General features: G+C 34.3%; 1 protein-coding gene across 1 annotated transcript in view; it reads left to right on the plus strand.

Annotated features, from left to right (window-relative positions):
* The first annotated feature begins 3,054 nt into the window (after positions 1-3,054).
* LOC149794473 (uncharacterized) overlaps positions 3,055-25,103 on the plus strand; it is a 28,043-nt gene continuing 5,994 nt past the window's right edge. Inside the window, exons 1-6 of the mRNA XM_089968714.1 lie at positions 3,055-3,411; positions 12,578-12,715; positions 13,902-14,074; positions 16,641-16,781; positions 18,974-19,135; positions 22,160-22,386. Of these exons, the coding sequence (XP_089824840.1) occupies positions 3,291-3,411; positions 12,578-12,715; positions 13,902-14,074; positions 16,641-16,781; positions 18,974-19,135; positions 22,160-22,386 (962 nt within the window). The 5' untranslated portion in view covers positions 3,055-3,290. The remainder of the gene's footprint in view (positions 3,412-12,577; positions 12,716-13,901; positions 14,075-16,640; positions 16,782-18,973; positions 19,136-22,159; positions 22,387-25,103) is intronic.

A 25,103-nucleotide genomic window follows, 5' to 3' on the forward strand; every position in this document is an offset into this window, starting at 1 on the left:
CAAAAAAAAAAAAACGAGAACCAGTTAAGCACCATGCAGCGTTACCAAATTCTGTTCATATGATTATTATAGGTCCATCTGGAAGTGGTCAGACGCAGTTGTTACTTAATTTAATAATGAAGTGGGATAAATTGTATTTGGTAGCGCCATCAGTTGATGATCAGCGGTGCTACAGCGTGCTTAAGGATTTTAACCATAATGTAAAGTCGTTAAACGATGATGATGTTATTGAATTTATAACGGATATCGATGAAGCACCATCTATAGATGATCTTGATGGATCTATTGACAATTTAGTCGTGAACGATGATGTGATGCTTGATAGACAATCATACCCTGCTAGGATATTTTCCAGAGGTAGACATAAAAACACTGATGTGATTTATGTTACCCAGCGGTATACGCAAATCCCTAAAGTCATCAGGGATAATTGTAATATTCGTGTCATGTTTAACAGAGTTGATACCCACACGTAACGAAATATTTATTAGACCTGGTGTAGCGGTGATATGGACATAACCAAGTTTAAAAATTTCTTTTCACGAGCAGAAGCTACTCCATACGGATTTGTAACATTCACTTTGGATAATCCTCGAACAAGATATCGAATCGGACTTGATACAATTTTTAATTAATAGCAGCAGAGAGGGCGCGCCTCCAAATTGTCACCAACACAATCGCATATTTTTCTCCGGTGTATCGCTGGTAATCGCGATAACCAGTAAGTGGGGTTGGAGTCTATTAAGTTCGTTGAACAACGTCGACTCATGTCCGATACTGAGAAAATATCGCGATTTTTTGCGATTTCCCAGGAAGGTTTATTTTGAGAAAATACGGGTGAACCAATTAGAGGTAGTTCGCCCTCTCTGCTGCTGTATTACTTCTCAAAATATAATGACCACTTTCTTTGCGTAGAAATGCATTTTTTTTACACAATTTGTTCTCGCCTCTTGGAAGGGAATAGACATTCATTTAATCAACCAGAATTGCAAAAGGGAAATTAAATGGATATTTTTTTACACTTTTTGAAAAACAGTAGTGTGTGTGTGTGTGTGTGTGTGTGTGTTCATGGCCGTACCCCTTTTAAATAACCAGTTGTATAAGCATGCGCACAGTAACAGCATATCGCCTTGGTCTTTCATCTGACTGTCATTCGATCTGTTTAAATTAAATGTAAAAAGAGTATCCTCATAAATATTTCGTTGATGTTGATACAACTACTTTATTGAGAAATAATAATTAAAATATTTCAGTCAGTGTCATATTTGTAAATTTTAATAAGTTCTACATATATTTCACTTTTCTAAAATGAGCAAAACCCATAGTATGTAGGAAAGTAAGGCAAGCAAGGGATGGAGAGAAAGAGCTTAAAACAATGTCTGACAAAATTAATTTTAGAAGCAATTTATTTGCTGTAAAGCTAGTTCTGAAGAAAGGGTATTATCATTCATTCTTCCTTATGGAACACACACACACACACACACACACACACACCGTATTGTCTGAACCTTACGAAATAATTTTTTCTGAGTAAGCTAGGGTGGGCTTGGAACTAATTTCGGTAAGGTCTTTTGCTCCACGCATCTGTAAGTGTGAACTGATCATCAGTCCAATATAATGTACTGTGGTAACGGTGCAAACAAATATGCGGTCTTTGAATATGGTTTAGATCAAAGTTTATTGACTGAGGCGGAAAATTAAGTTTATTCTGCTGTAAATATTATCTGGTGTTGCGTAAACATTTTCGCCAGATCTAGGGGAAATCAGTAACAGGTGCTTGTGATTTCCTGTAAACCTGATTTACAAAAACTACAACTGATATTGTAGGATAACTGAGAGAGAGAGAGAGAGAGAGAGAGAGAGAGAGAGAGAGAGAGAGACAGAGAGAGAGAGAGAGAGAGAGAGAGAGACAATTCTAATCGATATATTGACAGATGATGCTGTGCCTCTTCGTCCCATTGAATGGCTTAAGGAATTTCGTCTGTGTCATGTTGCTTTCTTTAACAAAAGAGTATATGTGCATAAAAATCATCAATAATGACGGAATAAAATATGTCCGCATGCATCACAATCAAGAGAAATGAACTTGTTCTCAATTAGCTCTGTATTTCCAATCATTATTTTTTTTAGTGGGGGTTATGGGGGAGGGGAAAGTCTCAGATCTGCGGAAAATTGGAAAGATTATAATCGCTCTGAAGTATCTTAAATTTGGTATCAGTGTACTTCATCTTAAACTTGTACAGACGTATTTGATCGGTCAGTGTACTTCATCTTAAACTCGTACAGACGTATTTGATCGGTCAATGGATTTTGCAGACAACACAATTTGGTATTTGATCGTTAGTTTATTTCATTTCGTGATGTTTAAAAAGTCGTTCACAAAATAGATAATTAAATAACTTCAAGTACCAGATCAATAAAAATAAATATTTTGATTTAATATTGCCACATTAGTCTTCCTTATTTATTGCGTTGTAAGGACCATGATTCGCATTCAAATTAGGCGGAATTGTTTTGTGAAATAAAAGGCTAGCGAGAGCTTTTCGACTTTAGATGAAAAATAGCTTCCCAAAATTGATTTTTTTTTGTGTGTGGCGGATATTGGATCCCTGCACTACATAATGTCAAAAAGAACATATAATAGGTTAAGTTCATACAGTTTTATCAGAACAAATGTCAACAGCCAATTACTTTTTTTGCATGTGTGAAATCTGTAAAAAAAAAAAAAAAAAATTCATTATCATATATATACCAGACAACGGAAAGTGCTATCCCAGGATTCCTATAGAAGAATGCTTGATAATAGTAGGCAGAATTAATATTTCAATACAAATAATATTATCATACAAGTTTGAGAATTTTTAATTCATACTCTACGGAGATTCGAACCCAGGTCCGCGGGTAAACGTCACCCATTACAAGTTAAGTAAGTATATATTAAGTAACTAAGTAAAGTTAAACCGGACGAATAACATAATTTATCGCCCCTTATGATGTGACAAAGTATGCTGATGTGGCGCTGTTTGAGTTGTAGCCAATGAAAATGTAGTTCTAAAATATAGCGCGCTAAATCAAAGCTGATAAATCTGCAGGGAAATAGCAGGATGATTTTACTTGAAAATATTTTTGGAAAGTATTCTTTATTAAGCAGCAACTTAATATTTTCGTGCATAACTTTTTAGATTTGTAAATTGTTTAAGTACTTCGAGGAAAAAGTGTGCATTTGCAGGAGGCATTTTGTGTGTGTAAACATTTATTCACTTTAGGCCGGCTGGCTTTGTTGAATTGAAATGGCGCTAACTCCAACCCGCACAATGGCGAGACGGTCTCCCCTTCGACCTCTTCAGAGGATGTCAACAGGGAGAGTTCCCAATAATAGACTCAATAATAACATCTTCAGAAATGGATTAGGTAAGAACTTGCACGATTTGATTTAGTTGCTTTAAAATTTGTACCCTCCCCCATAATTTTGTCGCATTGAGATTATTGAGGGAATAAAAGTGTTGGGCGACACCTTGGTAACTTTTTAATTTACAGCCAGTTTTAGTACCTATATTATAAAACATCGTGTACTTTCATTATCTAAACTCCAAACAAAATTACTCTTTTTTTTAAATGTACAAAACAAGACTAAAACACAAGTAGTCCAAGAATGTAAGTCGTATCACATTTATGTTTTGGAAGCCCAAAACATAAATATCAGCGTCAAGGTCCTACACGTAGGACTAAAACACAAGCAGATCAATTCTGTATAAAGAAAGAACCGACTTGGAATATATGCAAGATAGGTTTATTTGGTATTTTTTAAAATTATTCTATAGATCCAAACAGTAAAGGATCTGCAGTCAATAAAACAGGGAAGTCCTCCCTCCAATGAACATCATGTATTTATCACACCGAATACACTCTTAGCCTTTATGATAGAAGGAAACAAAATTAAAATAACTGAGTTGATTTTCAGCAAAATATAATAAAATTCATACAAAATAACAATAAACGTATTTGCAGAAATAAAAACTACTTTTTTTGGACAAAAAGACACTCCTTGTTATAATGATCAGTCTCTCTAAACACCCCAAGACACTCTAAGAACATCCAGACATTTGCACTATACTTTATAAATGACTTGAAACCAAGACTACATAAAATTTTTGGGGAAAACCTAGCTGCAAAAATACTGAACACATGAATTTGACTAATGACAATGCAGAGTCCATCAATAACATTCTACAACTTTCCTTTGACTGGAAACCACAACACGTGCATTACCTAATACATAATCTTTTCAGCATGACACAGCTCCATTTTATGGATGATGGAAGCGCTCTTCATGACAGCAGGAATTATCAGTTAACGAAAAAAGAACATGTTTGCCACATACATGACAGCGTCTGGAGGTGCACATCCAAAAAGCAAAATACATATTTTCGTAAACGTCTGCAAAGACATTAAACATATACAGAAAGGCTGTTATTATATACTACTAATCATATGATATATATTCTGTTTTGGAAAGTTAAATATTAAGAATTTATATGCATTTGTAATCATAGTATTGATTTATTGTATAGAAGATTTCGCTAGTAACTTCACGCTCAAAAATAATTAATTTAGAAATAAAATACCTTTGAAACTACGAACATGATCTATTGGCATTTAAAGTCAAACATTTAATACTTCGCAATTACTGCAAATAATGTTGGAGACAGCCTGAAATATTGAAATTAGTAAGATTTTTTTGCAATCGTTAATTGATTCAGTATTTAATTATTTACATATGTTCTAAAAATAAAGAAATTATAGAACCGTATGAAGTTGGTAAGCTTGAAGGAATAAAATCATTATAAACATGTATATGCCTTTATATCTAAAATATATGAGTATACAAACATCATCTATGCTACTTGGTATGTTCAACTCAGAAATTCAGAAATAAATAAATAATTGAGAGGAGGATTGACAGAATAAAAAAAAGATAATGAATCATTACACTAACCTGTATCGCAAATGCGATGCTGTCATTTCCCACATCTATTACAAGACAAAGCAAGCTGACGAGGCCTGACATGATTATGATATTTTACACAAGGATAAAACGCCATTGTCACAATTAACACAGTTCAATTCATATTATACCAAATTATATCTGATCGAAATGTCATATCAACTGTAATTACTATAAATTAATCCAGAATTTACACAAGTATGCCAAACACCTTTATTAAAGCTTAGGATGCATTTCATTTTCAAACCTTCTTTTCATTCAAATTAGCGTGCATTGATTAACTTAATAAAAGTGACTTTAACTATAATTAACTGTTTACATCTTTTTTAAAAATTGCAGACATCAATAAATAACTATGTGATTAGTGGGAATGGCCATTAGCAGTGTGCTAATTATTGTTTCTAAAAAGTGAAACCAATTTTTATATATCTTTATTGTTAATTACAATTTTTGTTTCTTTTCCCTTAAGCAGATAAAATAGCGAGACGATGAAACATGAATTTGGGGAAAACTATTAAAGTGTAAATTTTCAAACTTGAAATTAATGCAATATAGGGTTAAGTGTTTCCTATGGAGCAAAAATGTACACCTATATTGTAGTCATGTTCATTTTTTAAATATTTTTCAATTTTCCTTTTTTTTTTTCTTCAAATAATCGACAGGACATGCTTGTCGCATACCTTTATGCACAGAAACATGTGGTAATTGCCATCAATTGTGTTCATGTTTAGCTGATGTGCGGGCATCCAAAAGGCTTTAATCATCCCAGTTTTATAAGTTTTGGGAAAGGAATAAATCCAGCTTCTCCATATATACAATCTTGATATTGACTTAGAATTACAAAGCTCCCTTTTAACACCATTATCGATCAAAAAATCTATAAAATATGACAATCTGTAAATATTTACAATAACCAATTCATCATAGCGACAATCAGCTTGTCGGAAGAAAATGGTGGACATAAACGGTACACAGAGGTGTATCTAATTTACACTCGCTGATTGGGTAAATGAACAGCGTGATCAATAAGTGGCGATATGTCAATTTACAGGAAAAAGGCGTTTTCATCAGCTTGCGTAACAGCAAAAATTAATGTACTGCAGTATAGAAAATAATGATCACTGTAAACAAATGATTAAATTTCTGATAAGTCCTTGTGACATAAATGAAGAAAAAGGGGAAAATATTGTCTAACTAAACATCCCAAGATCACATCAAGACTTTATAAAATACCTACTTTAAATATCAACAACACAAGCAAAGAAACAAAAAGTGTGAATATTTAGCAGAGGTCTTGCTAGGATTTTAAAAATCATCAAAAGTTGCAGTCCCTTTCCTACATAATCAACTCAGACGTGAGTGCATCTATTTTTAGATGGAGAGGTTTTTGTAATGTAATCATTAATCACTCACTTTAATATAGCTTAATTACATCAGTCCATTGACAGGATTGCAAATTTATGGTTTGTTTATATGTCTATGTCCTTGTAGTAATTTTAGGCAATGGTTAAATAGTATCTGATATGCTATTCTTTTCCTGTATTTTCGCAAATATGTGTCAGGTCAGAAAACAGACCTTGAAGCGCATCTTGCGAATTCCACAACATAGCATTGTCCCATACGTTCCTGACCTACATAATTTGCATTTTGAAGATAAATCTTTAATAAAATAATACCTTGGCTTTGCTTTCAGTTATTTGTATATTTTTGTGAAAATATTTGCTTGATGATTTAAGAAAACAGACAATCTAATAAACTGGTACATCCCAGACTTAGCGAAGCCTGCCACTATTTCCTGTTAGGCCTACTGGTTCACTTAGAGTTTCATACTAATTTTATGATGAAATTGTGTACAAGAGGAAGTTAATATATATCCAGATCACCGATTCTGATCTTAAAACACATGTTTGTATATTTCATCATCAAAGGATATCATGCAGGAAATTGATAGTTGCTACCTTACTTGGAAAAGGGTTAATGGTCGATCAGCTATCAAAATATATGCTTGTTAATGAGCAAGAGTTTGTCAACGTAACTGATATCAAAACTAGGCCTAGCTACTGATCTATTGATGAATACATTTCGCTACAACACTAGAACTGGGCTAAGGCGAGGGGCATTTAAAACAAAGTATGGTCAGTCAATGTACCTCTTAAATAGCTCTTGTTCATCCATCAGTGATACTGAATTTTGTCAATCCAAGTAAGGACTTATTCCAAACACTAAGCTAGGCATCACACACTTTCTTACACTTAGCTACTGTCCTATCCAAACTATCAATTCTAGCAGCATTAGCACTCTTCTGAATCTCATTACAATCTTCGTAAGTTTGCCGTTGAACCCCAAAATACTTATCCAAATTTACGAATGGCATTTTGTCTAAGTCTCAACATGTCTTGATTCTCGTGCACTACTTATTCCGATACATTCGGAAATGAACACAGTAACGAAAGCTAAAGTTGTTTATTTGATGTACTTTTATAAATGACCACATGTACATCTCTGGGTCTTTCTGCCTCTGAATTCAATCACTGTAAATATCAGTACATTTTCGCATCCGGCCGCCAGTCAAACAAAGCCTTTGATCATGCCGCCCAGTTATTGCATCATGTTCTTTTTTATGTACTCTTATAATGGCAACATGTATGTACATCAAGGGGTCTTTCAGTCTCTGAACTCTGTGATTGTAAATATCAACACAGCTAATTGATCAACACATTTTCCCACAAAGCAGATGGCTGAAGCAGGACTGGCAAGTCTTTGAATTCTGCTGCACACCTGTTACATGCGTACGGAGGACTACTGCCTCAGTGATTTTCTGTGTCCCACATCAAAAATTGGCGTCCAAATACGCGTAATTAAGCGTTTCCCGAGATCTCTGCTCTTTATTGACAGATATCAACATTGAATTTCTTGTGCTCTCCATCTGTCCCCATGCTGTACTGTTATTTATTTTAAATCTGGAAGATGAATTTGGTATGGCATTTCAGTCTATTTCGACATTATGGCCATCTGCTTGTAAACAGTACTAATATTAGAATAAAAGTGCAGATAAGAACGTCAACTACTTACATCTAAAATCAAAAGGAGCTAGTTCACTAGAATGGAATGCCGTGTAGCCAAAGAAAAATGAAATATTTGATACACGAAACATTTTCTTCTTTTTTTACATTTTTGGATGTACTTAGATTTTCTTTATTAATTTGTACGGCAGAATGTTTTATTTGGATGGGTGCTAGAGCTACTAATCTTCTGGCTTTTGTGATAGGCAGAGAGTAGGCAACTTTTCACATTTTGTTTGCAATTTTTATTTAAATGTAGCTTAAATATATCAAAAGCGAGTGGGAACCAGCTACTTTAACACATCTCTATTCTTCAAATATCTTGTTTGCAATGCATTCTTACCTAGGGTTTTGAATTGTACCTGTCACACACAAACTGAAAGGATATCTTTCCATACTTGTAGCTTGTAAGAAACTTTTTCTTCTGATCATTCACTTCATTCCATGAACATTTTGTGATGCAATTTATTTTCAAAGATGTTGGATATCTAGCCACCCAACTGAAGTTGATGCTACCATCCAAAGTGTCGAGAGGTGCATTTCTGATGTGAAATTATAGATGACATATAACAAGCTGCAGATGAATGATGATAAAACTGAGGCCATTCTGATCACAACACAAAGACTTTCTCATTCACATCCTTTACCTCGAACAATAAATATCAGCAACACCAACATTAAATTCACACAATCATTACGAAACCTAGGTGTTACTCTGGACAGTACTCTCACATTGTACCAACATGTCATGAACATATGCAAGGCTGCATATCTTGAGCTGAGATGCATCTACACCATTAGCAAATATCTTTCAGTTGATGCCACTAAAATACTTGTGTGTTCATTAGTACTTTCAAGACTGGACTATTGTAGCTCAGTTCTGTCTGGTTCATCTCAATATTTACTCCAGAAACTTCAAAAAGTTTAAAACACATCTGCTCGGATCATACTTAGAGTACCACAATCAGAGCACACCTCCCGCTGCTGTTTTCTACACTGGCTATCCATTCGATCCAGAATCAAACACAAAATGTGTTCTCTGTGCTACATTTCACTGTCGGATTCTTGTCCAACATACCTTTCTGACCTCACCCATGTGTACACACCAGCAAGATACTTACGCTCCTCTTCTGACAATCATATACTCATTATTCCCACTGTGAAAATGAAGTCATATGGACAGCGTTCTTTTGCATACCAAGGCCCAGCAACATGGAGTGAGTTGCCCACTGAACTTACACACAAAGACACAGTGATCCCATTCAAGAGTGCTCTCAAAACTCACTTATTTCGACTGCAAGAACAAACTTAAAGACCTAATAATGTTTCCTACCTTAAATATTCTCAGCATGGTTTTTTTGTTTTCTAATTTCATTGGGTTTTTTTTGTAATCATATCATTATATGTTTTTTATGTTATAGATGTTGTCGAATGTTGTAAAGTGCTTAGAGCTTCTAAAGATTAGGCACTATACAAAGTTCTCATTATTATTATTATTATATACTGAAACATGAATAATATCCTGCAAGAAAGGGACACTAGATACATAAAATTATTATTAAAAAATCCAAACAAGTTGTGTAATGGACATTGTGGAATGATCGCAATATGATATAGAAATAAATAAACACTTACCAGCATATCCACAGACTCTGTGTTGCCATTGGCCACAAATGTTGGTGTTTTTGATTTTGATACACTAAGATCAAACGTTTTAATTATATGTCATTTTGTTATTCGTGAACGCCAGAACAGCTGTGCTAAATTGTAATTTCCTTTTCATAAAAGCTTCCATGACTTACTAAAACCCCTGGCTGCAGCTTAATTACCTTGATACATTTAATAGATTATTTAACTATGGAGATCAAAGAAGCTATCTGGCTGTAATTAAGTCCAAATAACACTTGCTGGGAGAGAAAAAATCACTTGTTTAATATGGTGTTCTTTTGAAATTGTACATTTAAAAACAAATCTTTGACATGCATACATATATATATATATATATATATATATATATATATATATATATATATATATATATATATATATATATATATATATTGTCACATATCAGTTTCTATAAGTACGGAGGAGAGAGAGTCTGGTGGAGGGAAGCAGTTTTGGGGTATGAAATGAACTGTCCATTGATCGGTGGCAAAATCTCACGGGCCAAAACATCCATGTTTTTTATTGTCCTAATTTTGATCCTATTTCTTATTGAAGCTACACTAAAACTGTCAGCTGATTTTATTGGTGATTGGCACCAGTTCAGATATTGATATTATTTCCAATATTGCACATTGAGCACAAGCTCATAGGTTGTGTCTTATATCTCCCATATCATGGCCATATGGACGTGGTTTGATCAGAGGAAAAACTAAAAATATGCATGCAATTTTTTTATTACTAGATGTCCATTCATGTCTCTCATGGCACTAACTGAGCTGGTTCTGCCCAGTACTTGAAGACTATAGCTTAGTACATTTTATTTATATATATATATATATATATATATATATATATATATATATATATATATATATATATATATATATATATATATATATATATATACACATACATACATACATACATACATGTATATATTTTATTTTAAAAAGTTCTACGTACCTACCATAATTTTAAAACCATTGTATTAGGAAACACTTATTTTTGGCCTTTGATTAAATTCTGGTAGACAATGGGTATTCGTTACAAGTAAATGAGAGTAAAATTTGAGACGTAAATTTCTTTGGTACAGTTTACTTTAATTAACCTGAGAATAAAATACTGTTTTCATGAGTTACTTTAACATACAATAAAATGCTGATTGCAGCAAAGTGTTTGAGGAATGTATGCTTCAGTGCAAAGCCAAAAAATATTATCAGCAAAACTGTTCAGTTAAATAAGATTATCTCATTTTTATAGCAGTATTAAATTGGGTAAAATTATTCATCGATGCATTGATACTTTTGCTGAATCAATACAATGATGGAGAATCGATACAAAACAATTTTTACCTTATGCATGTTGTTATTTTAGTCTTAAGCAATCATGAATAATTGTTATTACTTATTCAGTAAAATTATGATCCGTCTGAAATGGTATTTGCAGTCACAGGCTGAGGCACCCATGTTCATTAGTATAAACCAAAAAGACTTTTTTGAGATTCATCATCTACAAGGTAACACAAAGTGACATGGTTTGTAATCTTGCCCCCACCCCACCCCTATTCCATGCTAATTATCTTAACCAAGAAGTATGTTCAGCATTTAATATATATTCCAAACGTGTTCCACATGTATAATTAAGTAATACTTTATAGTAATAATATTCACATTTGACAATGTATTTAACTTTTCAGTTACATACACCAAAACATAATGGTAACCTGAAGCCATGCTATAAATTGAAACTCAAGCGAGAGTTAAGGAATCAATTACATCCGAGCACACAAACCGATGCTGAACAGGGACAGGGGCCGTTAACAACCTGCCGCATATCTTGGACAATCTGTTAAGATTGCTCAACATTACATCGAGTGATGTTGGAAGTCAATAGAGATCGCATTGGTCTGCTGATGAAAGATGGAAAGACCATCGATTAAGTTCATATGTGTATCGATATGTATCACTTTGCAGGCTGCATATCGTGAATCATATATGCGACACAGGTGTATCGTTTCACCCCTAATTATGAGTATTATTTACTATTGTTATCCTTCATCCTTCTAAAATGTTGTGTCCCACAAATTTGGATGATGTGTGACAGTGTTGCCAACCCATGTGATCTTATGTGCTACTCTGGTTTTATAACAGGATGATTGTATTTGACAAAAGAATGTACCAGTGAAATGATACACATCAATCTACAGGTATATGCTGACTTGTGCTAACACAATTTCATAAATTTAAAAAAAAAATGTGTGAAGACAAAATTTTTTTTGTCTAAAACAAAAAGGTACTATTAATGAACAAATAAATTGAATGTTAAAGTTAAAAAACTTATCTATTTTACACTGAAAAATCAAGGCATTGACCCCCCTCCCAATGCAACTGTCACACAAGTGTGAGCTACCAGTATATCCATTTTATCTTAACTCTGAAGATCTTAAAGATAATCTGCTGGTACAATTCCAAATTTTTTGATGATTACCCTAAATATTTAAGTTATCCAAATCATTTAGACTGGTTCAAGAATTTAATTGTAAAACACCTTTATTGATAATGATACTTGACCTAGAAAGACTGGACTGATTACATCCTAAATGTGTTCACCAAAGGGAAAATTTATGATACTGGTAAGGAAAATATAAAGACAAGCTGCATACATGTTTAAAACTTGCACTACACAAGCAAGAGTGAGGAACAATCTTACGGCAAATGGTGAAGATCCTTTAAACTGACATGAATTAATTAAGAACCAATAGTTTTGAGAATGTGAAATTTCAGGTTCAGAGATCCACTGATGTTTCTTTTGAATGTTGACGGTCAAATGCTTTTATTTGCAGATGCTTCAGATATGTCAGATGACGATACTCCCCACAACCTGTCCTTTGATGAACAGATTATTCAGCTGCGAGGGGCCTTACGGTCCAGTCCAAGAAGACGCTCAGCTGCCCTAGCAACTGCAGAGATGTCCCTTTTAGGTTCTTTATGTTTTTGCTCTCCCTCTAGATGCAGATATAATCACAAATTGCCATTTACAACCTTCTCATTATCAACTTGCCCCTGGCTAAATTACCATCTTTTCCAGCTTAGCAGAATACACCAACACAACATTATTGTCTTAAAAAGCTGCATTGACTTAGCCTTGTACTTTTAATTTTGAGACTGTTACTTCAGGATATATTGAGATGGCTTCATACAAGTCCAGTTTTTATTATATGAAAACATGTAGTTTAATATAACCCTTTTCATCCCATGTTGAAGTTTTCAACCTCAGAATTTCCAAATTGTTTTTCCATTGTCTCAAATTCAAGCTTGTTTCCAAGGTAACTGCTAAGGGGTTTTAACCAGAAGACATTTTATGGTACTTATAATAATTGCAAATCTTGTTATTGCTAAAAAAGACTCCTTGATGTCTAGTTCATCTTTAATGAAAATGGTGCTGATCTGATGTTCATATTTCTATCTTGAAATTGTTATTGCTTCAATCCCTGAACAATTAGAAATATTGCCATATTGCTTTGACCAGAATTATGTCTGGGTGATCTTAAATAAAATGGTGATGCCTCTACACCCAGTAAAGCTGTCACATTGGACATTGTGAAAACCTTGTATCTAGTCCTGGATGAATGATTGTATCAACATGTGTTTTTGACTAAACGACTTGAGATGTGTAGTTAGTCCTAAATGAAAATGGTGCCGCTCAGACATCTTGAAAATCTTGTCACTTATTGTGAAAACCTTTTTATTTGTACTATTACAGATCTGCCAGTCCTTATGATTTTGCCTCAAGCCTTATGGGAATGGGAAGTTTCAGTTACGGGATGGGTGTTGTAAGGCCAATTCTCCACAAAATTTAAAGCTTCTGAAATATTAGATATAATAAAATCCTTTGAAACTTGGGATATGTAGAACATTTTAAATCACCTCTTCTGGACATTTTGTCTAATTTGTACTTGGTTTAATATCCAATGGACAATGGTTCATATCACAATTGAAAAGTATTGAAAACCGAATGTGGGTAAGAAAGTAGCCAGAGCACACTTTTGTTTTTCATTTTTATTTATCCATGAAAAGCTGTGTCATGGATTGCAGGCATACAGAATCTTCTGCCCCTGTCAATACTTAAATTACTTACACTGTTATCTTCTATTTTGTTATATGCAGGTCTGTCCCCTGACACTTCATTTGACACTAGTTTTGGATCCAATGTGTCCAACTTGTCAGCTTTTTCTGACCTAAGCTCTAGCACTCCTGTGAGAGAGCCGGTCCTAGCTGAGGGCATTCGGAAAAGGCTCATGCTTACCCCACCTTCGGATTTAGATACAAGCTTTCCCAAGGTAAGCTAGGTACTTTATATACCTGCATGTTAGTCAGATTCATAATGTAGACCCAGATGTGCTGGTGCATTATGCAATGGCAAATTGTGTAGTCTGTATTGTTTGCATTTCAATCTGATTTATGTTCTAGACTATATATTAGTTTTTGTATGAAGTCCCTTCATATCAAACAGTAGTTGACTAATCATGGTTTTAGACAGTTAAGACTTAACAATCCTCATTCTTTGCTAAATATTCTTACAAAGAACAGTTTACTGAATAAAAACGAGACATTATTTAATTTGTAGCAATGTTATGAGATCTGTTGTATTTTAAAGTTGAAGTCCAGATGGACATTCTGTTAAGTGCAAGTCCAGGGATTATTTTGAAGGCTGATAGTCAGAGATGAGTTTCAGGCAGGTGGGACTCTTCCATAGTGATCTGGCCTTAAATTTTATTACGATTTTACTCCCATAGAGGTTTTCTTTAACTAAAAAAAATTCAAATATGGACATTTATAACGACAGGTGCTGCCAGGGCATGTGAATCATGCACAAATTTTATGAATTCGCACACTTGAGAAAAGTGATGCACGAGAACTCGGCAAATTACCTTTACGGTCATGCATATGAAAATGTGCTCTGCACAGTATACAGTTTTTATTCCGCTGTTTTGGCCATAAAGTGCTTTCTGCAACACGAGTCATGCAGTTAGAAATATTGTTGTGTTTTCCACTTGTCTTTTTTTTGTAATTTGTTTACACATTGGTTTCTTCAGCTTCACATGAATAGTTGTTAAACTAAATTTGATTGGTACATTGAGCCCTGGAACAAGCATTCTATCATAGTTGGACCCTTGCATGAAAGAAGTTTTACAAATGTGTGTTAACAATATGGGCAACCTAGAAAACCCCAAATGGCTGATTCCTAGCGTTCATCTTTAAATGATGTTTTCATTTGGTAAATACTGGCTGAAGTTATGCAAATATATCAGAATATTGGAACTGGAAAAGTGTTAATGGACATACCCTATGAGTCGTTAAGAACCACAAAGGGAGTGTAATTTTTGTTTCTTTTGTATATGGTAATAATTCATTCTTGTATATAACCTCATTATTTTCATAATGATATCTCTGGTAAGTGTATCAGAATCACAAAAACTGTATGTAGTCATGATGTGGACTGCCAGCCAGTAAGTCGTGCTTGTTCATGGGTTGTAAATAATGATATGCCATTACATTTAACTTGGGAGAGACCTTTTGAGTCACTTCTTCCAAAGAAGCCAATAAGTAGAGTAAATAGATTTTTATGTTTACAGTCGTACAATCAACAGATTAATGTTTATACAACTTGAGGCAACATCTTTGAAAAAATTTGATCTTAAAAATGTTGAGTAGGGCAGGAATAAAGAGAGATGGATACTGAAGTGTTAGGTAAATATTAACTATGGCCGTTTCCTCCTCCCCCTCCTTTTTGTTCTATTACCCTCTTCTTGTGACAAGGGGGAGGGTGATACCCCAATTGAGATAAAATCCTGGCAGTATGTATGTAATGAAACCTGTCTTCGAATCCTGCATATCTGAAAAGTCTGTTTTTCTAATATTCGATTTCATATTGCATGTTCTAAAGCATTTAAAGACAAAATCTCTCCTTGTTATGAATGTGGAAGTGACATTTCAGAGGAACAAAGAAGTTTCCAAATTTATGATTACAGCGTAAACATTTGAAATAGTTCATAAAATGAAAAATGACCCTGTGAAAATTTATTACATTAAAAATACATCAAAAGTTTATGTGATAATTAGAAAAATATGTCGTACCCTAAAGCATTTGAGCAGTATTGTTTGCCTTTGGATGTATTTTCTATGCTTGCTTTAAAAAGAGGCATGCAATTTATGTGATCAAAATTGTAGATAACTCGAGAATAAACTGTAGACATTTGAGATTTCTTACACAGTTTAGGATTTGAAAATACGGTGTCATGTTAACCCTAATCTTTTGAAAATATGGGGTTCATTTCAATTATAGTAAGTATAAATGTAATTGAAACAAGAACCAAATACATTTGTTTTGTTAATTTTTCTTTTAACTTTAATTATATCTTAATCAGGAAATGACACATGGGCTATCTGAAGGACAATGTGAGTATTGGCTGGTACAATATCCTTTGAAGCAACACGTTTGCAACTTTGTCTTCCAGTTTATAAATCACTTTTTAAGGAATTTTCCTGCATTGTGTTGCCATTTTCCACAGCTTTTTGATGTTTATTTGTCACCATAGTTCTTTCAACCCGTCATGAGATTTTGATAAAAGTTGCCTTGGAATTAATTACTAAATTTATATGGATGTCTTTGGAAATCAACGAAAACAAAAATATATAAAGTATGTAACCAAATGTACTTCTTATTCAAAAACGCTATTTCCTCCACACAGTTTGCATTTCCTATCAAAGAATTGAGAAAAGCAAATAAAGTATTTGAAATGGGCAACATTAGGAAAATGCAACATACCTACACTTATTATGAGGGAGCCTGGTCCTAATTATGTTGCAAATCGTTGCATGAAAACAAGTTGTGTACTATTGCAGGGCCCCACTCCTCCCAAAAGAAGGAAGACCAAGCAAAGTTCTTCATCAGCCAGTTGGAGAAGACGATTATCTGCCCTTAGTCAAGATCAGCTAGTAGTCCTGGTTGACGAGATCACCATGAGGCATCCAACCTTGCGTGAGGTAAACCTGCATAAAAATAAAATTGATTTTACATAACTCTATATAATAAAGACATGTATCAGGATGTCAGAAGAAATTGCACATATGGGAAAGGGAGTTTTAGTATAAGCCCAACTCATTGTATGTTCAAGAAACTTAATAATTTTGTGGATATTAATGTACATTCATCTGCAAGAAAGAAAAAAAATCGACCTTTTTGGAAGTACAGTCCAACTTTAAGCCACATCAAGAAATTAAAATGTACTGGTTTCTCAGTTGGGTGTGAAAAGATAAACCTGTGCCTCGACTGTGCTCATCATTGAATCATTTTTATGCAAAGGTTTCTTTGTTGCTTTGCTAATACTTTCTGTCTCTCATAGGGAATAAGCTACATTAAAATCTGATCAGTGGCTGCTGTTTACTCTGGGCTGGAACAAACAATAACCACCAATCAGAATCACATGCAGTATAGGTTTCAAATTAGACAAGATACAAATCAACAGAGTAACTTCGTGTAACTGTAGTCATAAATGATGAATATGGTACTTCATTTTACATGGGGAACACATTATGGAATGTCTGTTTTATGCTGAACATGCGGTTGGGACACTGCTTGGCATGGAATCTGCGGGTGTGTTGAGGGGGCATTAGGAACCATGTCACCTTGTGTTAACTTGTAGAAGGTAAATGGGTGTTGTCATTAGGTTTTTCTTTTTTACTGACAAATGGTTGCCTATTCCTGCAACATCCAGCTCATATGAATTCTCACTTTAAAGATTACAAAGGTAAATAACTAATAATTATTCATGACTACTGACTATTTAAAGTAACTTGTATAGGGTAAGTATCATTCTGTATCGATTCTCCATCTCTTTTATCAATATGTGTATTGGTATGGCAAATTTATTGATGCATCAATATATCAATGAATCATTTGCCCCGTTTAAAAACCATGGCTTGTAATCCATGCTGTTTTTCATGGGTTGCCGAGATGAACCTTAATAATTTGAAATTTCCTGCGTAAGTGGTTTTTAAGCATTTGATGGGTGGCGAGGTGAATACCACAAACTAATCTGGGTCACCGCCCAAAAAGGTTAACAACCGTTGCTCTAAACCGATGGCTGCTCGGTGTAGAATAATATGTATCATAGGACTTGAAATGTCAGTTTAAATGTAATGATGCTTAAGAGTTGGCATTTAAAGCTGGTTGAATGCACTTAAATTTTTCACTGATGGGAGAAGGATGCTTTTGGCTTTATTTGCCCATCAAAAAAATATTTCATACTTCATTTTGGAGGCCATCATAATGTTGACAGGTGAAGTTGTGGCTTTTACCACGTTAGACTTGTTGGAGGCCATGGCACATTAGGTTGAACATTTCTGTTTGCTCTTGTAATTTAGCTTGGTTGGACATGTGCATTATATTTTTTTTGCTTATTTCATCATCCATCAGTTTTGTTGCTTTCCACTAAGGCCGAACAAAGTATTTTGTTTTCTTGCTTTTGAAATAAGAAAAGAAAACAAAAAACATTGGAATTTTATATTTTTTTTAATCATTATCCCTCCATCGTGATCAAGAGAGTCAAAGTTGCATTATCAAATATATTTCCTTTGAGATGTGACCTTATCAGTATTACTTACCATTATAATGCAATAAATTGTTACATATGGTCTTTATTTTAATACTTTGCATTCCATATAACCGGCTTTAAATATCAAGCCTACCAAAATTAGTCTTCAGCCTGCAGATAGTCAGCATTGTTGAATTGTGCTTTTATAGTCTTGTGTCCAGTAGGAGCTAGTAGGATTAATAGCAATCATCTTAATTAGCATGATGTCCAATTCTGTTCCTTGTGGACAATTTGAAATCTGAACTCATAAGATTTTAAAAAAAAGGTCCTTTCAAATTTTAAAGAAAATCTTGATGGAAAGTTTCATTGTCAATAGGCAAAATAGGGCTGGTCGAGAAACTGGAAGCAATGGCCTTGCCTGGTGTCAGTTCAAAAGTAAATTTACTGAATTTAAAAAAAACTTTTAATTTCATAATCTTCTGTGAAAATGTATCTCTCAGAAACTTATTTTGCCATGTTTTGTTGTTCAGAACACATACCTTGTAATTGTGTTTTGTAGTTATGGAGCACACAGATGCAATTAATTGGTGAAATTATATACAGAATTTTATTGATGCTATTGTTTCTATTTCACTCATTTAGGAGGTGGAAAGAATGATGCCCTCCCCAGACATCAACCCATTTATAGACAACTTGGAGTATTTCCGACGTAATATATTCAAGTCTTTGCCACAATCCCGATGGGGTTCCAGTAGAGATGCTTTTTGCTTCAAGAGAGTCAAGACACATGTTGAAAATTTCAAGGTATTTTATGCTTTGAATGGAAAATATTAACAGATTTGCTAATTTAAAAGCACTGAATTGAGTAATTTCTATTGGTTCCATTTCATTTCTGCACAAGTTGTTCCATCTACCATTACCAGACTTTGTTGTAGCATGTATCTGGAACAATGAAGAAATCTATTGATTTGCGGGCTTAAGATCAAGGTCACATGGATTGACAATAGGAAAACTTTCCACACAGTACCATGACTTGTATATATAACCCAAACAATGTAAATTGTTTGCTTGTGAGGTAGGATCCACGCTTATTGATTTTGGAATCAGGATCTCAATTCAAGGTTACAGTAACTCTGAAGAAAAAGGTTTCTGCATTATATTTTGAATTTTTCAATTATCTATGTTGATTAAATTTTTTGAATGGCTTGCATTTGAAGTAATTACTACTGTACATTTTAAGGTCAAGTGATCAAAGCTTGAGGTCATTGACTGAAAGAAGGAAAAATCATTTATAAATCAGCATGTTCTGAATATTAGGCAGGATAAACTTGGGAACACCAAACCCATCACTGGAGAATGGAATAGGACACAACTATCCAACTTAATTTAAGCATACCTCCTGAATGGCAAACCTGGAGAAGATTATAATTTTTCTTCACATTTGAAAGTGGAATTCCACTTTTCTCCTTTCCTGGATCCAATTCTCGATATTGTCTGGGTTTTTGTTGTTGTTGTTTCATTTCTGATTTGGTATTTAAATAACGATCTGTCCATCCCAATTTTGCAATGATTTAACTGTGTAAGGATAATCCTTGCAATAGTATTCTTAACTTATGTGATTTAAGATTATTGTTGTCAGGAGCATTCTGATTGGTCAGAAGTCTCTACTCATCCATTGAATTTCACATAATTTAATGGTTCTTAACCTTTTGGTTGGCAATCTAGATTGGATTTGTGGTGTAAGCCTCATGACCCATTGAATGCTAAAAATACCACTTCAGTAGGAAATTAGAATTCTAGTCATTATGGTTAATCTCTGCGACCACTCAAAACAGCGTGGCAACCCATGGGTTATTTACCACTGGCTTAATGGAAACTGGTGGAAATAATCATACTTGTCAATCATGTTGTCTAAAATTACAGATTGAGACACAGACACAAAAAGTTTTGGAAATGGAAATGAAATGATTGCAAAGTTGATGGAAATTTAGTCAATTTGTGAGAAAACAACTTAAGAGGTCGTGCATTTTGAATGTTTGCCATATGTTAAATATGGAGTTTTACATTTATGTTTCGAAGTTAGAGGATTTGAAACTGATTCCCTTTCAGGATTTAAGATGTTACAACATCCCCACTGGTGGGGAAATGATATTGTTAACCCTTTTTTTGTTGAGGATTGTCTTTGCTGAGTTGTCTTCATGGCCCACAAGCTTTTGTTCTTCAGTGTCGTGAATATAATTGATTTCAAATCAGAAAGGATAAACATTAAAGCATCAGGAGAAAGTGCTATTCAGTATTTTAAGAAAGTTCTAACATGGGGAAAGCAGATGCAACCCGTTAAAATATTCAAACTGCTTATAGACAATGTAAGGAGGGACCTAAAAAAAGAAAAACCCACTAGACAATGAAAAGAAAAAATAATCGAGCACACACCATTAATGGTTACAAAAGGGAAACCTCCCAAACATTTGGCCATGGCTGCAAGAAGATCTGGACTAGCACATCATTATCAACACTGGTCCGATGGGGTTGAAAGACAATTTTTTTATTTGATGTATACAATTAAAAACATTAGCATGAAAGAAAAACAAAAATTTATAAAAAGACAATGTGTTACGATGCTTATCTTGACAATAGTATTGCTAGACTTAGTGACAGTGGCATGCTTGTTAAACAGGGACCTCTTCTTAAAACTCGTTGACCCCTTAATGGTTGGATTCTGTATTTTGGGAATCGATGCTGTGGGTTGATGCTGTATCAGAGCACTTTGTTCATTTTTAATAATCAGAATAAATAATGGGACAGAAACTGATCTGCAAGTGCATTATTTGCCAGCGTGTATGTTGTCCATAGTAGCATGAGCTTATTATAACCACGAAATACATGATTAATACGAGGCTTTTTACAGAAGACTGGAAAGGAATACAGAGCAGGCCGCTAAAAATTTGTTTATTGAATACTCACATGCAGGGATATCAGCAATTGACTGACAGTTACACGACAGTGGGGTAGCTAAAAATATCTAACATTTATTTACTCAATATTTGTATGGAGTGATATCAGCAAAAAGCACGGAAAGTAAATAGAAATCCACATGACAATGAGCAAAGTTTGGAAAGACAACTTTTTGCCCCCATTTATGCTGGCTAGATTTCTGCATTAGCAATAAAGAGCATAATCTTTTGTCAAATCTGTGTAATTTACACAATATTTTGTGTAAGCTTTATGATTTGACTATATGAAATGATCCTTAAATTGCGAACTGGCAAAATAATAGCAAAAAGTATGCAATAAAATGCCTGCACGATCAAGCTGGTACTTTTACAATTTAGCATTATCTAGAAATTTCATTCACCAAATGAAAATGTGCTTTGGGTGAAAGGGACAATCAGCTTGTTAAAAAGTTGAAATGAGCAGCAATTTTTTTAAAGCAGACATGAATGAGTGATATATTTGCAGTGTTCCTGAAGCATTTTCATTTTGGCTAAAAGGGTTTCAAAATTTTCCATCTTCAAGTTTTTGGGGAATGCACTGGTATTATTTGCAGTAAATAGGCAGGCTGGAAGTAAATGCCATTATTACAGTTTGAGACATGCCTAAATCATCTAATACCTTGGACTTTGTAATACCCTTATCAATGTCCACATTTATTAGACATAGTAATAGTGACCAGGGAAATATGCATGACTACTTTTATTTCACACCGGCTACTTACAAAAACAAAAACCTGTAACCCTGTTGGGGGAGGTCCCCATAACCCTTCAATACTCATCCTCCAACTTTAAATCTAATAGAAGGCCCTAATATCGTATGTATGTTAATTTTCAGGCAGCTTGTATTAACCAGGGCAAGCAGCTGACAGAAGCAGAGGCATGGGAGGGCAGCATAGACTATGTCATTCGAGCAGCAGAGCTGGTGGACAGGCTGCCAGATTGGGATAACCCAACACACAACAAAATCAAAATGCAATGCTTCAAAGGACTTCTCTCGCAGTGTAAATCTGCTCTAAAGCACAGTGACCTTGACAAAACTAAATACCAGTCTATACGTGATAGGTGAGACATTTATAATTATGCATTCCTGAGTATTTTTTTTATATAATGAAGCTGATCAGAAATTGTTACTTCAGAATTTTAAAAAGCAAGATATGAACATGTGGAAAAGCAGAATCTGTTGACCTTATCTTTCTTCGTATGCCTTTTCAAAAAAGTCCAAGTTTGTACATTTTATGCAAGTATTTATCTTCATAAAGTTTTGTTCAATTCTTCCTGTTTTGAACTTTATCTTTAGTTGGCATGATATAGCCACAGGGCTCGAATTTGACACAGATTTCTTTGTAGCCAGAAGGACTAGTGTATTGAGAAATTTACTAGTCCTGCCAAATCTTTACCGATTCAATTTTAAAGTTCGAACAACCTGCAACAGAACTGGATGTTTTCTGTGTTTGTTTTTGCGAATTGCGTACACCAGTTACACCACATAACGCTCCTTTCCTCGTCATAATTCAGCCATTCCCTGTCTTTTGTCCATTTCTTCTGAAATTTTCCATTACGCTTTTCCTTATCATAAGAATTATTCCTCATCATTCTCATTCAACTTTTGCTTTTTTCCAGTGGCTGAACACCTATCAAATGCCACATTTTGCCTATCTTATAAGGAGGGAATTGTGCTTGTTTTGAAATACGAGATGTTATAGTATAGCTGACGCGAATTATTTAAAGCAAGAAAAGGAATGCTACAGTGTCCTTTATAAAAGAAAGTCTGAGCAAGAAACACATTTCAAAACACTGTCTTTGCCCCCTCCCACAATTAAATGGCTTTTCCCTAACAAAGACTTAACTTCAGCAGATGTTCTGCATGATCAAAGCAGTGGCTATTGTAAACACTGTTATAAAATATTAGCATCAGAAGATAGTGTTAGTTTCAGCTTGGAAAAGGTGTGTTCCCATCAAATGAAGCCATCTGACACTCGGCACATTGTATTTAACAGCTCCAATTATGGTATCATAAGCCATAAGTTTGGTAATTGTTCCTAATTAATCGAACCTCATTGTATTGTTGAAATTAATAATAAGGTGGAAAATGTTCAAATCTTAGATGCCCATGCTCAGAGATTTTAGTTCCCAACAAATGTACGGCTTTCTGCTTGGATATCTCCACGTGTATTCAATTATTTGTTCATTCTTGTAAGGAAAAAATATAAAAACTATTATTATTATCATCATAGAAAAAGTAGTTGCATGAAAAGGATGTGTCAATAACGTAATCGTAATAAACTGATCTAATTTTTATAATTATTTCGATGGAAATGTAAAATATGTAGTTTCCTGTTTGTGACTTGGAGCGTTTGGGTAGCGAGCAACAAAAAAAGAACCTTAAACAAAACAATAGTGCAAACTAATTTCTTTTAATAGTTTTTGCTGTGTCCTGTTGTGTGGTATAACGCTTTGTATTTTGTTACTGTGGTCGAGTGAATAAAGTGTGATACCACATCATTTTTTTTCTTCATTTAATTCGTTATCAGATTAATTGGGATCAATTACCAAATTTCCGTTGTTAATGACGGGACCATAATTTGCACTGTTAAGTGAAATGCACAAAATCAGATGGATTCTTGTTATAGAAACGCACCTTTCCAAGGCAGAAATTGACTTCATCTTCTCATGCTAATGTTTTATGACTGTGTTTACAGTGGCCACTGCTTTGAGTCTACAGAACATCTGCTAAGTCAAGTCTTTATTAGGAATGGCATAAACAAACGCTGCCTATTGATAACCGAAACTTACTAGACCGACAGGAAATCTGCTAGCCTCGGGCTTGCGGACTACCGTTAATTTTGAGCCCTGTAGCCATTATTGTACTGAGGTGCCATACATTTATACTTCAGCTGTCACATACATGAATGTTTTAAAAATTCTTATCCAGTAACAAGATGGCACTAACAGAAAGCTACTCAGTTTATCACCTTTGGAAACTGATGCAACTTTGAATTAAAGAAACCAATTTATGTTTCTGAAGACTATATTCCTTTGGTGTGATGTACTGGGACAGTGTACAATTTTGCATGTAATTTGATAGAAACTGCTGAAGCTAATCAGAGTTTGATAACCATGGTATTTTCAAAACTCAGTTGTTGCTTTTCATTGAAATTTTGTTTGAAAGTCAAAGCCAACATTTCATGTTTTATTTAATAAATATTAATCTACCTCGATTATTCAAAAGCAGACTATTGTAATGTAACATTGTTTAGGGTAGTACTACTGCTGACATTTCATGTATTTTTTAGATGTTCTAGAAAGCACTTGGTGATCTCCATTGCAGTCCATTTGTAGACCATAGGTTCCCATATGTAGTTGTCACATATTGATGAGATTTGTTAACCCTTTACCTCATGCAAGCGCCTTTGGACGCCTCTACTCCATTCACATGGGAGCGCCTTTTGACGCCTCTACTCCATTCGCATGGAAGTACCTTTTGATGCCTGCTGTAAACATCAGCCATTTTTAGTGGGTTTTCATAGCACCACCTTTGGGGAAAACCCTCTATTAGATACCTCATTCGTTGCAGTGAATGACCATTACGTCAGATCACGTGGTTGCTGTTTATGCTCTGGTTGAAATCTGCTATTTAAAGTAACTGGATCGTATTCTCCACTCTCCAAAATGGAGGTTGTGAATTTCGTTCAGTACTTTTCACTATGAAAGCTTCAATAACTTAGGTAAAGGCTCTGATATTAATGTAGGTAGCAATTAGTTTTATAAATTATCAAATT

The sequence above is a fragment of the Sinohyriopsis cumingii genome, chromosome 8 (genome assembly GCF_028554795.1).
Source record: "Sinohyriopsis cumingii isolate HCF-2022 chromosome 8, ASM2855479v2, whole genome shotgun sequence".
NCBI classification, from domain to species: Eukaryota; Metazoa; Mollusca; class Bivalvia; order Unionida; family Unionidae; genus Sinohyriopsis; species Sinohyriopsis cumingii.